The 14,066-nt window shown below is 31.6% G+C and overlaps 3 protein-coding genes and 1 long non-coding RNA gene across 5 annotated transcripts in view; 1 reads left to right on the forward strand and 3 right to left on the reverse strand.

The window, feature by feature from the left end:
• Positions 1 to 10,669, forward strand: part of LOC107366407 (uncharacterized) — a 35,964-nt gene extending 25,295 nt beyond the window's left edge. The window contains exons 9-16 of the mRNA XM_015934009.3: positions 341 to 450; positions 892 to 1,257; positions 4,058 to 4,621; positions 6,067 to 6,153; positions 7,238 to 7,448; positions 8,079 to 8,253; positions 9,284 to 9,454; positions 10,114 to 10,669. Coding sequence (XP_015789495.2) covers positions 341 to 450; positions 892 to 1,257; positions 4,058 to 4,621; positions 6,067 to 6,153; positions 7,238 to 7,448; positions 8,079 to 8,253; positions 9,284 to 9,454; positions 10,114 to 10,418 — 1,989 coding nt within the window. The 3' untranslated portion in view covers positions 10,419 to 10,669. The remainder of the gene's footprint in view (positions 1 to 340; positions 451 to 891; positions 1,258 to 4,057; positions 4,622 to 6,066; positions 6,154 to 7,237; positions 7,449 to 8,078; positions 8,254 to 9,283; positions 9,455 to 10,113) is intronic.
• Positions 3,104 to 8,170, reverse strand: LOC107366411 (uncharacterized). Of its 2 annotated transcripts, none has more exons than XR_016199256.1 (7): positions 8,028 to 8,170; positions 7,109 to 7,456; positions 6,194 to 6,983; positions 5,962 to 6,081; positions 5,684 to 5,790; positions 4,707 to 4,861; positions 3,104 to 4,608 (listed from the first exon to the last, which is right to left on the reverse strand). It is a non-coding gene; the product is annotated as an uncharacterized LOC107366411 (long non-coding RNA). The 2 variants fall into 2 exon arrangements; XR_001569657.3 differs by having other exon boundaries at positions 6,194 to 6,986.
• Positions 10,447 to 11,785, reverse strand: LOC107366319 (uncharacterized). The gene has a single exon (XM_089268335.1). The coding sequence runs from the start codon at positions 11,783 to 11,785 to the stop codon at positions 10,670 to 10,672; it is 1,116 nt and encodes a 371-aa protein (XP_089124461.1). The 3' UTR covers positions 10,447 to 10,669.
• A 457-nt stretch (positions 11,786 to 12,242) lies between these two features.
• On the reverse strand, positions 12,243 to 13,564 carry cyp33 (peptidylprolyl isomerase cyclophilin-33). Its single transcript, XM_015934094.3, has 2 exons — positions 12,914 to 13,564; positions 12,243 to 12,854 (listed from the first exon to the last, which is right to left on the reverse strand). Exons 1-2 carry the CDS (start codon positions 13,286 to 13,288, stop codon positions 12,282 to 12,284), a joined length of 948 nt encoding a protein of 315 aa, XP_015789580.1. The 5' UTR covers positions 13,289 to 13,564; the 3' UTR covers positions 12,243 to 12,281.
• Between the last annotated feature and the right edge of the window lie 502 nt (positions 13,565 to 14,066).

Consider the following 14,066-nt stretch of genomic DNA (forward strand, 5'->3'; position numbering starts at 1 on the left):
TTCCCAAATAGTAATTAGATTTAACGGAGAATATATAAAATCAAATCAACAGAAGCAACAATTTTCTCAAGATATAAGTTACCTGATTGTTTAAATGGCCCTTTTTGACTCTTAAAGTCTCATGAAAATACTTGAGTAAAGGCTTTAGTAAACATTAAATTAAAGCTTAACAATATCAATCCATCATGAATTGTTGCTCAACCAACTAGCTTTATTATAGCAATTTAATGAACTGTAATCAGCATTACCTGATGAAATTTTGTATCATTTTACGTTAACATTGTCATTATGCAACTGAATCCTTTGTAATCATTTCTTGAATTTAATCCTTTTTTTACAGGCTATGGAGGAAGCTGTGAGAGCATTACATAGCGAAGTGAACAGACAATTGGTCGAAAAACAAACAAACGATTCTCAGCTATTATCTATTGAACTTCAAGTGACCAGTCCGTAAGTTGTAAATTTTATCATTCCTTCCATACTAACCAATAACAATCCAAACCAGTAAACCTACAAAATTAAGTCTAACTCAAACAAAATGAATGTCCAGAAAGCAAATGGCCAAAAATCATGTTCACTTAACAGTCAACAATGAGTTTCAACATTGATTTATGTAAAGATATGTATTAATACATGGACCATTATTGAACCAGAAAAGCAAAAACAAAGCAAACCTTTCAAGTTTCGCAGGTTCAGCCTTTGTTTCCTTACATTATTGTTATCGATTAAAAGCTACCTTAAATTAAGTTGAAATCTGTTTGCTATTCACATCTTTTAGCTAACATTTTATCGTGTCTTTACATTAACCCAAAAACTGGTACTTTTAGGTTAAAGTTGAAAGGTTGAATTGTTGGTTTTAATGAAATCTCCATTTGTCTCTTCTCTTTGCAGTGAAGTTGTTGAAAACCTTGTAATCATATTTCCTAGCACCGAGAAACGGGCTGCATGGGAAGAATCCTTTGAAGCAGCCAAGACCAAGTTTGCAATAACAAATAATCAAAAGCCTCCACCAGAATTTTTGTGTAGCATTCCAATCCGGAAAACCCGAGCTGGACTACAATTTACTTGTGCATCTCCAACCTTGTATCGTAATCAATACAATTTAAAAGACGTTTGGATCTGTAACTCTGATGGTTTTGTTGGTCAAGTTTGTGTACTTACCTTGCATCCAACTCCAACGGTTGCCTCTTGTAATGGAGTCTGTAATGGACAAATACTTTGTCTTGCTTCAATTCCAGCAGCAACAATAAACAATAAGTAAGTCAATTTATTGTAAATATTTTAAATAATTACCAGAGATTGGTCAAAAGAAGTGAGTATTTCAATGATGATCAATTGTAACAACATTTAATGATAATCTTTTGAACTACAATTTAACTCGACAAGTTAAACCAAACCATACAAAATCAGATTGTAACAGCTTTACTTTGATTTTAAATTGTAAGGCCTAATTTGATTATAGCTGGAGTTAAATCAAAATTGGGTTCAAAAGTCATATTTACTTATCTAGAAACTGGGATTTTTGTTTTCAATATTGATTCAAATTAGGATTTTGAATGAGATTTAAATTGATTTATTGATTGATTTACATTTATTTTCATTTTGTCAAAAGCTATTCAAGATGTTTACCATTGTTTTGAAGCAAGTCAATAATATTGATCAATTTATTTACAATTTACATTCATTTTGAGCAGATTTTTTTCCATTCACTATTCTGTGGAAATGAAAATTCCAAGATAATTATCATGTTCAAGTAAACAACTCAACATTGATTTTTTAATTTTCACATAAAATGAAGTGAAAAAGTTGCAACTTAATCCTCTTTTCGAGTCTTTAATGATTAACAATAATCAATCAAAAGATTCAAGTTTAGTCAGAAAAGGCTGAAAGAAGATGAAAAAAATCGTTTCAAGAGTAAAGTTCCATTTTATTGAGCAAAGATTCAATAGAAGAGTCAAATTGAGTGAACATTTTTGAATCAACATTCAGTGAATACAAATTGTTGTAATTAGATAATTATCAAGCTAATAGTCGCAAATTTATTAACCATTTACTTGATCAAATAGAAACTCTTTGTTGGATTGAATTTCAAGTTGAAATGGATTGAAATTGTAAATTGTTTGGTTCACATGCAAACTAACGATTGAAACAATTGTTGACAAAATGGTGAACCTATCGATTGAATTATTGATTGTTTAAGATCCAAAATTGATCATATTTTCAATCTCATTCCATCATCATCATGGTAAACCTATCTTGTGCTGAATTTGACAATTTAATACTTTTTTTGATCCTGAAACAATTTCATTTGCAAGATGAACCAAGTTATTGGAAGACACAAAATTATCATCACAACCACCCACTTCAACTCCTCCCAAACCCTCAACTTGATCATAATCATGTTGATCAGGCCTTAAAGATGTTCCTTTTTTGATTCCACATTTTGGCGATTCTTCTTTACTTTTCTCAGAATTGCCAGAATTAACTTTGCTTGTCTTTTACTGGCACAATTCAGTGAAGCTTCACTTAACCATTAACAAAAATTGCTTCATCATTCAATTTTATCCTCGAATGAATTTCAACTTGAATTCACCGAGTTCTCTGAGTTCAATTGATTTTCAGGTTTTCTCAACCATATTTTACTCCATTGCTCCCTTATTGGGTAAAGTTAACAGTTATTTAAAACAACAGTAAATGTTTATTATTCAACCATTTTTATCAAAACTGTATTCCCAAACAATTAGGCTTTGGGTTGACTTTTTGTTCCTTCATTTTAATTCACACTTTTCATATTTAATCAATTGTTAGATGTATATTTTTACATTGACAATTGTATAATAGTCATGGAGTAAATGGTAACCTTTTTTGCTTACTTTATCATTATTTCATCTGAAGAGTAAAAGTTGAAGCAATTTCTTTGTGCTTTGAAAATTTTCAGCCTAAACATACAATAATTATGTTTACTATTTAAATTAGTTAACATTTTCAAGTTTAATTTCAACCAAATGAATTGAATTTTTTCTTCTCCTTTTGTTTAAAATTAATTTCTTTCAACTCTTTCTGGTTGATTAAAAGTAAAAGAAATAATTCAATTGAACAATAATTTACATTTTTAAATATTCAACCCAAAATTGGGTTCATTTTGCTTTAATCATTGTTGCTCTCTTCGTGATCAACACACATTAGCAATTACTATTAGATTGCTGATTAAAACTAGAAACTATTTCAATCAATTATCAAGTTAAATTGAACCTTATTAATATCTGGAATTGCCATGCAAAGGTATGATTTAGGAAGGAAAAAAAATTTTGGCAAAAATTTTGCTACTAAGAATGAAAAGAAGTTAGATTCTACTTCAATTGACACAATTCAATTATCTAATTGGAAAGGAAATGAATGAATGAGACTTTGATTGTAAAAGTTGATAGAAAATCAGGGAAAAAAGGTGAACATCTATGGAAGCTGTTAATGATGAGGACAAGGTTTAGATCTTTGTTTGGTCAATCTGAGGACAAAATTGAGGCTACTTTAAATGACCAGCATCACGATGATTGGAAAAAAGGATGTAATCAAAATAATCAGTTAACACAATGGTTACAATTTATACACGTAATAATGTATTTAACTAATCCCTGAACCTGACTGCTGATTTTGTTCAATTTGTTTTCATTAAATTAATAGTTGCTTTTTGGAATAGCAAATGATTTACTATCAAATCAATAATCAATTTACATTGAGTTGTGTGCATTGAATTGATTGAGTCGTTGACAATTGCAAAAATTGTCAACGCATATTAAGCACTTGCTTATTCCGACTTTTTTCAATTGGTCTCTTTGATTCTTTCAAGGCAATGGCTGGAATGTAAATCGATAAATGCTTGTTGAAACTGTGTCCAAGTCTATCCTTTATGAACTTTGATTATCATTGAAATTGAAGCTAAATTCTGATCCTTCTTTTGGATCAAAAATCCTCCAAAAAATATCCTACTTTTTGTATGCTTTGCTGAATGGATTAATGATTTCGATTTCTTTTCCTTCTTGTATTATAATATTTACAGTTGCTATCCAGTTTCTCTTCGTCGATCATATGTTTCAGAAGAACCATTATTCAGTGAAACCAGTGGTCTAGAAGGCACAGAAACCGAAGCGAACACCAATTGCTCCATATTGACATCAACCTGTTCAACACCATCTTTGTCCAATTTATCCTCGGCTTCCATCCAAAGCTCACCTCCAGCCTCATCAAATTCATTTCTAGTCATATCTGCTCGGCCCGAATCAATGGGAGCCTCAACATCACCTTCACGTTCATTAACACCAACCCCGTCAACCAAAAGTAAACAGTCAACAAGTGTTCATAATTCACCTAATCCTCATACCCATCATCACCACCACCACCATCATCACCATCATCTTCACCAACAACCAACTGGTCACTCTTCTTCAAGTCAATTTCAACTGGATTCCGAGTCTTCAGATGAGGAAAGTGAATCATCGCTAATAGAGGAAACTGATCTCATGCGTCTCACCTCTGAAACATCACATTCACCCGTGGATTCGTGTCATTCAATTGATTCCGAAGCAAATCAGCCCACAATGTGGTTTGGAACTAGAGACGGAAAGTAAGATAGGGTCAAGAAAAAAGAAAAAAATTAAAAGCAAAAAATACAAATTTAAGGATTAAATAAGCATCAGATTATATCGTACCTTATAAATTTGATAAATTCATTATCAACTGATTTATCCCCATCAAGATAATTTCATTTTTCATGAAGCTTTTCATCAGTGGAGCTTTGAGTGTGTTCTTGGTAAAGCCAAATTTGTCATCAATATCAATGCTAATCACCACTTTTGTATTACACCTGAATCCGTTAGTGAACCCAAAAAAAAAGTAATCAGTTAGTATTTTGATAACAGAAATTCAAGAGATTTAAATCAAAAGATCAAGAAATAAAAAGATGAAACCGGTCAAGAGCACGATGATATTGATGATGAGCGTGCTTTTATGTGTTTTTAATGTGTGTGTTCAGTCAAGTATAGTGTTTGTGTGTGTGTGTGTGCACAAGATACATGCTTACCACCCACATCGTGTTAACTTTATCCTCTTTATGATCATCTTCAATCATCATTATACTCATCTTTATCCCTTCATTTTCTCATTTTTTTCCCTTATATTTGATTGTTAATTGATTAGTCAGGTTAGAGCAGCTATTAGTTTTAAATTAATCTGCAATAACAACTTTAAGGCGTAACTTGGTTAGCAAAAATCGATCAAAATTAAAGTGTTATTTAAAAGAGATCGATGGCTTAATGAACATTCAATTGGTTGTCTCCGTCAAATTAAGTTTGTTTTAGATGATCGATTAAAGCTTTAACAAAGCTGAACATCAGTTTCAATTCATTTTATAGCTTCTGATAACAGTTAATATGTATTACAATAAAGACGTGATCCTTGAATGAATAAAATGAATCAATATCATGAAACATGTAAACGTCTGACCAGATATAAAAAATGACGGATTTTTTTTTACATAAGCTCTAGTCAACAAGCAATGGATATGAAATACTTGATTAAAGTTTAAACATGTTTTTAAGCTGATTATTGATTAAGGGATAAACTGAATATTTAACCAGCTATTTGTGAAAAATGGGAAAAAAGATGATGGACTTAAATTATCACTTACTTATGATTGGTAATGATCAAGTGGCGCAGGTTTGTTAATGTAACAATTACATGTGTGTGACTCTTAAATCAATTGGCCTTACCAATTTAAGTCCCCAATTTATTGAGCTGAATAATGTTAATAAAATTGATTATTGATTAGGTTTAGGCTTAGCAATATGTAAGAGTAAAAGAAAGGTTAATGTCAAGATGATCTGACAAGTAAGGGTTAAAAGCTAATGTTATTGTAATTTGTATGGTTAATGGGACGTTCGTATGAAAAAAAATTATGCTCATTACCTTATTGCTTATTTTGTCCTTCAGTTAATCAAAACTTATTACAACTGATTCAGGATAATCAAATATGACTTTGATTTGACTTTTCTTTCTTTCTTTCCTTTCCAGTATTTACATTTATAACTGCAACGATAATATAAGGATAAGAAAAAATAAGCTGAAAATTCAATTACAAGCTGCTGTTCATTGCATTATGTGAGTATAATACAGACTATTAACTAATAATCTTATGAACCTTTTTTTTCACTGAATTAATTACATCCATCGGCTTTTTCATGTAGATTTATCATTCATAGACTTTTTGTGTGATGATGTTTTTAGCTTGATGATGAGTTTGATGAATAAATCAACTGAATTAACAATAATAGCCAGGGAATTCTTAGTTGGTCACTAATGGTGATTAGCGTTCTCACATTTGCCTTTATATTTCACCTTCTTTGAGCTTTATGATGATTGGAAATCAGTAGATGACTTGCATGTGATTAACTGGAGCTAAGAATTAGGTTAAACTGGTAGCAATCCGATTGAGAAATAGGGAACCAACGGAAGATGGTAAAATTGTTGCATGTTTCATCTTGATTGTTGAGACAATTTTCACCAAAACCTAATGGATTTATCTGGTTAGCCTCATTTTAATAAGCAATGATACAGATTTAAATGAGATGAGATAGTTGAATATATAAAATCATGTTAACCACCATGTTTGTTTTAGTAATTGTATGGACCACCTTGGTGACTTTCTTTGTATCTTCTTCATTGACTCATATCCATCAGCAGCATCATTATTATTAAATTTAATATCCCTTTTATCAATTCATTGGTTATGGGTCAAGCTGATAGTTTACACAACAATAGAATAATCAATAAATCTTTTCCATTAGCATTTATATTTGTTCAAACTACCAGCATCATCATTCACGGTAACCATCCTTAAGCGTACAATTCATAGACAATCACAATTCTTTCCATATAATTTGAATCTCAAGATGAAAGTCTCATTTGTAGGGCCAACTCTGTTTCAAAACCTACTGATATTAATATTTACAGAAAGAAGGAAAAGGAATTGAAAACAGAGATTAATAAAGGTTAAGAATGCGATCAAATGAAAATGAATGACTAAAGTCAATATTAATATCATACAATAACTTACACTTGTCTTCCTTCACTTTTAGTCCTTGTGATTCCGTTTCATTACTAACGCTAATTTCATATCTCCTGATCATTTCATCATATCCATTATTTATTCATTTATTTTTCTTCTCCATTCTCTTGATTCTAGATACATGGAAAAAAACGTTTATTCAGGTTTATCTAACGGCCAGATTGTTGTCTTCCAACCAGACTCAAATGGTACTTGGTCAACAGCGGATTATAAGCTATTTACCATAGACAGCGGTCCCATTTATAAGCTTTTACAGGTTGCTGGTAAACTTTGGTGCTCGGCTGCTAATCAAATCAAAGTCATCGCGACTTCGACCATGGAAGTCGAGGTAGGTTTCTGAAAAAAGGATAAATATAACAAATTAATAACGGAACTCAGCCTTTTGACATCAATACTAATTGGATTCATGAGTTAAAAAAAGAGGAAATCCAATTTGCTGACCAAGTTTTGGCAAACTTGACCATTTAAATCTAGAATGTTAAAAAGGGTTTATTTATCAATATGAATTATAAAATATTAGTAATACTGAACGATACTGGACAAATGATGTAGCTTATTTAAGGATGAGAGAAAACGTTTAATCATAAGTTGAGATCATCAGGCACAGCTTCTAATTGAGTTATAATCTGTTACAAGAAAATTGAAATCGTAATCTATAGTGTCTAAGTTTTCGTTCAAAGGAAAAATGAATTTTTTTAGTAACCTTCGCCACCAGAGTTTTAATGGTTTAGTTTGGTTTCTTGATAATGTAATGGTGCAATAAATACCTTAAACTGAAAAGCTTGTGTTTGATCAATGACCAGTAAGAAAGTAAAACATCAATTTGTTTTTCTTAACTGTTCTCACTACTCATCATCTATGATCATCATGTTGATTAAATCTTGATTTTTTTTCTTCTCATTCTTACCTTTTTGGTTCAATCAACCACCTATGGCGTCTTCAAATTGACCATTCACAGAAATCATTCCAAGTCAACAGCGATCCGGAAAAGATTGTTCTGAACATGGTAAACTCTGGATTAGGAGTTTGGATTTCATCTCAAGGATCATCCATCATCAAACTGTACCATGGAACCAGTTATGAATGTCTTCTTGAAGTTGATGTTGCCCCGGCAGTCACGAAAATGTTAGCAAGTAGGTTAATGTAAACATTTATAAATTACATAAAACTACTGAATTAGAAAAGATAACATACAATGAAATATGATATTAACTGAAAAATAGTCACAGCAAGAAATTAGCTCGGACAAATTGAAAATGAAAGATAAAAGTTCACTTGTTTTAAGTGTTGCAAGTGTTAGTTAACAGATGGTAACAAAGTAGAGATAAGTAATGGAGGGAAAAAGCAGAGATAAAGCGTTTTTGATTATCCTTTGTTAAAAAGTAACTCATTACTCACAGACAAAAACAAAGGCAAAGAAAATGGCTTCTTCTTTGATCCATTAGTAAATTTGTTAATTAAAATTGAAACCAAATTTTTTCCATGTTACTTAAAAATCACAAGCTACAGTAGGGTTACCCTTAACTTGATAGAATTTCGTGTTGGCGCCACCTATTGGATCAAGCAATTTAAAGTCATTTAATTGTAATTTTTCAATTGTTTCAACCAAAATAATCAAAAATTTAGTGAAAAAAGTGAAATCTACGGGTCAGCATTATCTAAAAACATGATTTCCTCTGGAATTTATCAGCTCAATTTCCTAAAAACTTGAAAGTCTTTTTTTTCAATTTTACTCTCAAAATTTTTAGAGACACAAAAATCTTCTTCTTCACTCGATAATCTGAATAGCATGTTACTGACTTATTCTGCACTTTTAAACAATAACTTTTGTTAATTTGGGTAAAGTTGGCCCGTAGATTTCACTTTTTTCACTAAATTTTTGATTATTTTGGTTGAAACAATTGAAAAATTACAATTAAATGACTTTAAATTGCTTGATCCAATAGGTGGCGCCAACACGAAATTCTATCAAGTTAAGGGTAACCCTACTGTATCTCTCATTTTCCTTTGATCTTACCGTTTCAGCCCTTTCACACTTATTGTCATAGTTTATTTCATCTTGGTTTGCTTCTCTTTATCTACTATCGATCTGACTGTTTCGCTCTTTTGTTTGTGTATCGATATTAATTTATTTTTTTCTTTATCTGATCATTTTTTCCTCAGCTTGTGATGAAATTATTAGGCAACATAAAGCGGCTTGTCTTCGGGTTACTGCTATGTTGGCTTGTAAGGATTTACTCTGGATTGGAACCAGTGCGGGGATCATCATGACACTTCCATTACCTCACATAACTCCATCGACAACTTCAATTGATCATTGCCCAAATATTTCAGGTGAGTTATAAATCTCATTATTGAAATTTTATGATTTGTTATATCATGATGATTGAAATACTTAATGAAAATGTTTTGATGAAAGTTTTCTATCTTTGTATCTTTATCCATTGGATACTGTGAACATTCATGTAATTGTTTTCTTGTAAAACTGCCCAACCCATTGAAGAGTATATTCCATCAGCTATATTTCATTTCTTATAAAAATAATGCAATTCCTAAGCCTTGAGGCTAAAATCACCAGAAAGGAGAGAGAAAACAAGAAGAGTTGAACCTTGTATCTCGTTAAGTTACCATCACCATCGTTCAATCTTGAGTCTTCCATATCTTTTCTGTTAAATTGTAATCTAATTGAAAAGAAATATTAGTTTGTTTTTGAGAAAAATTAACTGGTACAATCATGAACGGTTAACTTTTTTTATATAAAAGGTCACAACTCCCCTCTCTTTCATTTAATTCAGAGTTTACCTTCTTGATTTGTGGTAAATTAACGTTCAGAATTTTGTGGCTTTCAGAATGATTTTCATACTCAAGTTACATTTAATTGAGGCTTCTTTCTGATTACATTCATGCATGCAATTAACCAGGCAAACTCATTTAATTGGTGAAATTGTTTATTCCAACTATTAATGAACTCTTCTTTCTCAACTTACCAATAGGTATACCTCATGGACATACTGGTCATGTACGTTTCTTGACAACCGTCGACGTTCCATCAAGTCAATTATCATCACCATCATCAGCTTCCAGTCCCCATAATCATCATTATGACTTATTTCATTCCAAATCTTATTCTCACTCAAAAAGATCCTCAAGTCAGCCGAACCCAAATCCATCTTCTAAAGCTTCTAAGATCCTTGTAATTTCTGGAGGTGATGGTTACGAAGATTTCTCAAACTTTGGACACAATGATTCGGTGGGGCGCGATGACAGTACCAATCATTTGTTACTTTGGCATGTGTAATTAAAGGAAAATGTGGTAACAATCTGAATGATTCATGAAGATATTTTATTGCAGTGCATTTGATTTCGATAACAATTTCTATTTAACAAAATTTAGATTAGACATTTAATTTGCTCAAGCTCCAGCTTGTGCGCTGCATTGTGATAATTATTTATATATATAAATATATGATCAAATGATTTAATTAATTGAAAATTTGAAAAAAAATTAATGTAATCCTTAATAAACCGATTTTATCGATTGAAAAAAAATCACAATGATGGTGAAAGGGGATATGTTGGTGTAAAGGAAAGATGGGACTTGGTTTCGTACGTAAGCTCATCTGAATCACTAGTTCCTAGCATTGGATTGTATTCCTGAGATGATGGTAAATCTGGAAACAGTGAGACAGTTATGAAAGAATCGTTTCCATCCATAATTTGCTTTTGTGACAGCGGAATATTGATCACAAAAGAATCATCAGAGAACATTCGCTCCTTTTCTTGGCTATTGTAATCCATTCTTGCGACCGTTCCAGTCTTTTCTTGGCTTTCATTTTCTTTATTATTCTCGTCTTTATCTTCATTTTCTTTATTGTTCTCGTCTTTATCATCATTTACTTCGTTAGTTAGGCTTCGCATTGAATAGTCCTTTATTTGATTACTGCCTTCAATAGCATCCATCCTTGCTATAATTGTTTCAACTTCTTTAGTAGAATCTTCAATTTCTTGATCAGAAAAAAGTTCATAGCACGATTCATCACCCATAAATGACAATAAATAGTCTTTTTTTGAACCTACATGAGAGTTTTTTTCAAAAAAGTCTAAAATTAACTCGGAATTCTGAGACCTGCTAGGCACCAAGTCAATTTTTTGTTCTCGCACACAGTCATCATTTGATTCCTCATCAGGATCATCGTCAAATTGCGCTAACCGAAGATTGAATACTTTTGTAATCCGTCTTGGATCTCGTCGTCTCCTAACAGGTCGATTTGGCTCTGTAATATCGTCCATGTCATCTACGGAAGCTTTTCTTCTAATAAGTTTAAGCAAATCAGGACGATCTCGGATGAAATTTTCATTACGATATTCCCACCAAATTTCATAGTCTCTTCTTCTCATTTTGTTAACTTTACGGAATCCATAAAGATTTAATTGTCGCACAAAAGATTTAAAATTACTGGTTCGAAAAAGGCGACTCGAGTTGGATAAAAATTTTTGAGTAAACTTTCCTTTGTTAATCAAAATGGATTCTCCAGTAGCAGTCCATAAGCAGGAATCTTCACTGTCATCACAAACAACACTCCACAATTTGTCCGGGAACTTTTGTTTAACTCTATCACCCTGTCCAGATGAAGATGATTTCCTTTGGCGAGATCCAGAAGACATAATTACTTTACTTCAATATTTAACAATTATTACAATTTATAAAACAAAATTAGTTAATTAATTAATTAAAGAAATAACAAAAGAAAGATAAGTTCAACTGGCAAAAGTAGTTTACTAAATCACTTACTTAACAAAAAGAAATAGAATTTAGTCTATTCTTCTCTTACTTCTTTCTCTTACTTACTGTTACTATGGAAACAAATGGCGACAATAATGACAACTTTTTGCTTCCAACATTTTTTCCCTCTAAAAGTTTCTATTGTTAACTAAACATAAATAAACTAATTGTTAAATTATGGAAGAACAACTAATATTTTAAATAATTTCTTTAATAAATCGTGAATGTTTATTAGGTGAATGACAATCTTCATACTTCAGAGATGATTATAAAGCTGTGGAATCGTCAATTGAAAAATGGATTAATGAGACAATTATGGAATAATGGACAATGTAAAGATTATCAAAGTAAAATTTTAATAAACTTGAATGAAATACACTATACAAGTTCACCACAGTTGGCAATAACAACTTTTTTCGTTGGTTTACCTGATTTAGTTCCACACGCTTCGATTCTTTTGACAACTTCTAGCCCTTGGACAACCTGTCCAAAGACTACGTGTTTATTATCTAACCATTCACAATTAGCAGTCGTAATGAAAAATTGGGAACCATTTGTGTTTGCACCAGAGTTAGCCATTGAAAGTAAACCGGCAACATTGTGTTTGAGAATAAAATTTTCATCTTCAAACTTTTTCCCGTAAATAGACTTTCCGCCAGTTCCATCATTATTTGTAAAATCTCCTCCTTGAATCATAAAATTGGGAATTATCCGATGGAATACACTTCCTTTGTATCCAAAACCTTTCTCATGGGTGCATAGACATCGGAAATTTTCACACGTCAATGGGGCAATATCTTTTCTCAGCATAATTCTGATTCGTCCACTGAAATGTCCATCAATTCGTATATCAAAGTAGACTTGTGGGTTGGATTTTAAACGAGCAACCTCTTGTTTTTCTGAATCTAGATCTGTGTTGACGACATCATCATCATCCATCTTGTCGTCATCCTGCAATGAAATTACAAATAAAATTATTACAATTTTACAATTTAAATTATTCAAGTTACCTCTCCATCTCCATCTTTGTCCTTTTCTGCGTCGTCTTTAGCTTCTTCGGCAACACCAGAATGTTTACGGAGCCATTGATCATCAGACCATACTGGTCGAGCTGATCCTTCCTTAAGTTTCAAAGGCTTGGCGATGTTAACTCGGATTGTTTTACCGTAGATCTCCGAGTCATTCATATTATCGATAGCATAACTTGCATCTTCAGCTGATTCATATTCAATGAATGCAAAACCTCGGTGTTTTTGAGATGCAAAATCAATAGGCAAATTAATATCAATTATATCACCGTATGGTATGAAAGCAGCATTCAAAGTTTTTTCATCCACTTCATCGGCAAGTCCACCGACATAAATAATCCTCTTGTTTGTAGTCATTTTAATTTTAAGCAGAATAATTTAATTGTCAGTAAAAACAAAGCTTAATTCAAAAGATTCACGAACAGTGATTTTACAAAAAGGAAGCAGTTAACATGGTGAATTAAACAAAAACAAAGTTACTTTGAAAGTGTTTTCAAGCAAATTATCAAATAAAAGTTGTTTATGTACCAGGACTGAAGAAAAACGCTGTTGACACTAATTAAAAATGAAATCGGCACGAAAAATCTAACTGGATTCAATTTAAATATGAAAAAAACATTGCTATTTTGGTAAATATTGTTAGTAACCAGAAACTATGGTAACTATCCAAGAAAACGAGTTTGAGTCACAAAATTTTACCCGCCAAATTCGAAGTACATTTTGTTCAACATTTCACTTTTTCAATTAAACCCAAAACTTTTAACTTTGATTGAATCTTAATTTGTATCATATACAAAATAAATAAGTTAAATAAATATTAAATTTCTCTAAACACCGAGGAAACTTGATGTTACTCAATGTATAATGTTTTTATTTAAAACTGATCCTATCAACGGTCTTGCTAATGATATTAATCATTAAAGAATTGCTTGTTCATTATTCTGAGTCCATAACGATTAATGAACTATTTACTGTCATTCAAATGACCAATAAAGCTGATAAAGTAAAATCTTTGATTGTAAAATTTCATCTAAATAGTTGTTTTCTTGTTTTATCGATAGCTAGCAAAGCGATTTTTCGAGATGAGCAGTTCTGTTCACATTTTTGGCATTCGTTTTAATTCAGCTCAACAATA

The sequence above is a fragment of the Tetranychus urticae genome, chromosome 2 (genome assembly GCF_039701765.1).
Source record: "Tetranychus urticae isolate SD_2017Ah chromosome 2, NJAU_TeUrti_SD_1.0, whole genome shotgun sequence".
NCBI classification, from domain to species: Eukaryota; Metazoa; Arthropoda; class Arachnida; order Trombidiformes; family Tetranychidae; genus Tetranychus; species Tetranychus urticae.

Bases quoted from the DNA above. Each gene is read 5' to 3' on its own strand.
- LOC107366319 (XM_089268335.1), bottom strand. From the start codon at position 11,785: ATGTCTTCTGGATCTCGCCAAAGGAAATCATCTTCATCTGGACAGGGT.
- cyp33 (XM_015934094.3), bottom strand. From the start codon at position 13,288: ATGACTACAAACAAGAGGATTATTTATGTCGGTGGACTTGCCGATGAA. The intron at 12,855-12,913 runs GTAACTTGAATA...ATTTCATTGCAG, and splicing joins ACAAAGATGGAGATGGAGAG to GATGACGACAAGATGGATGA.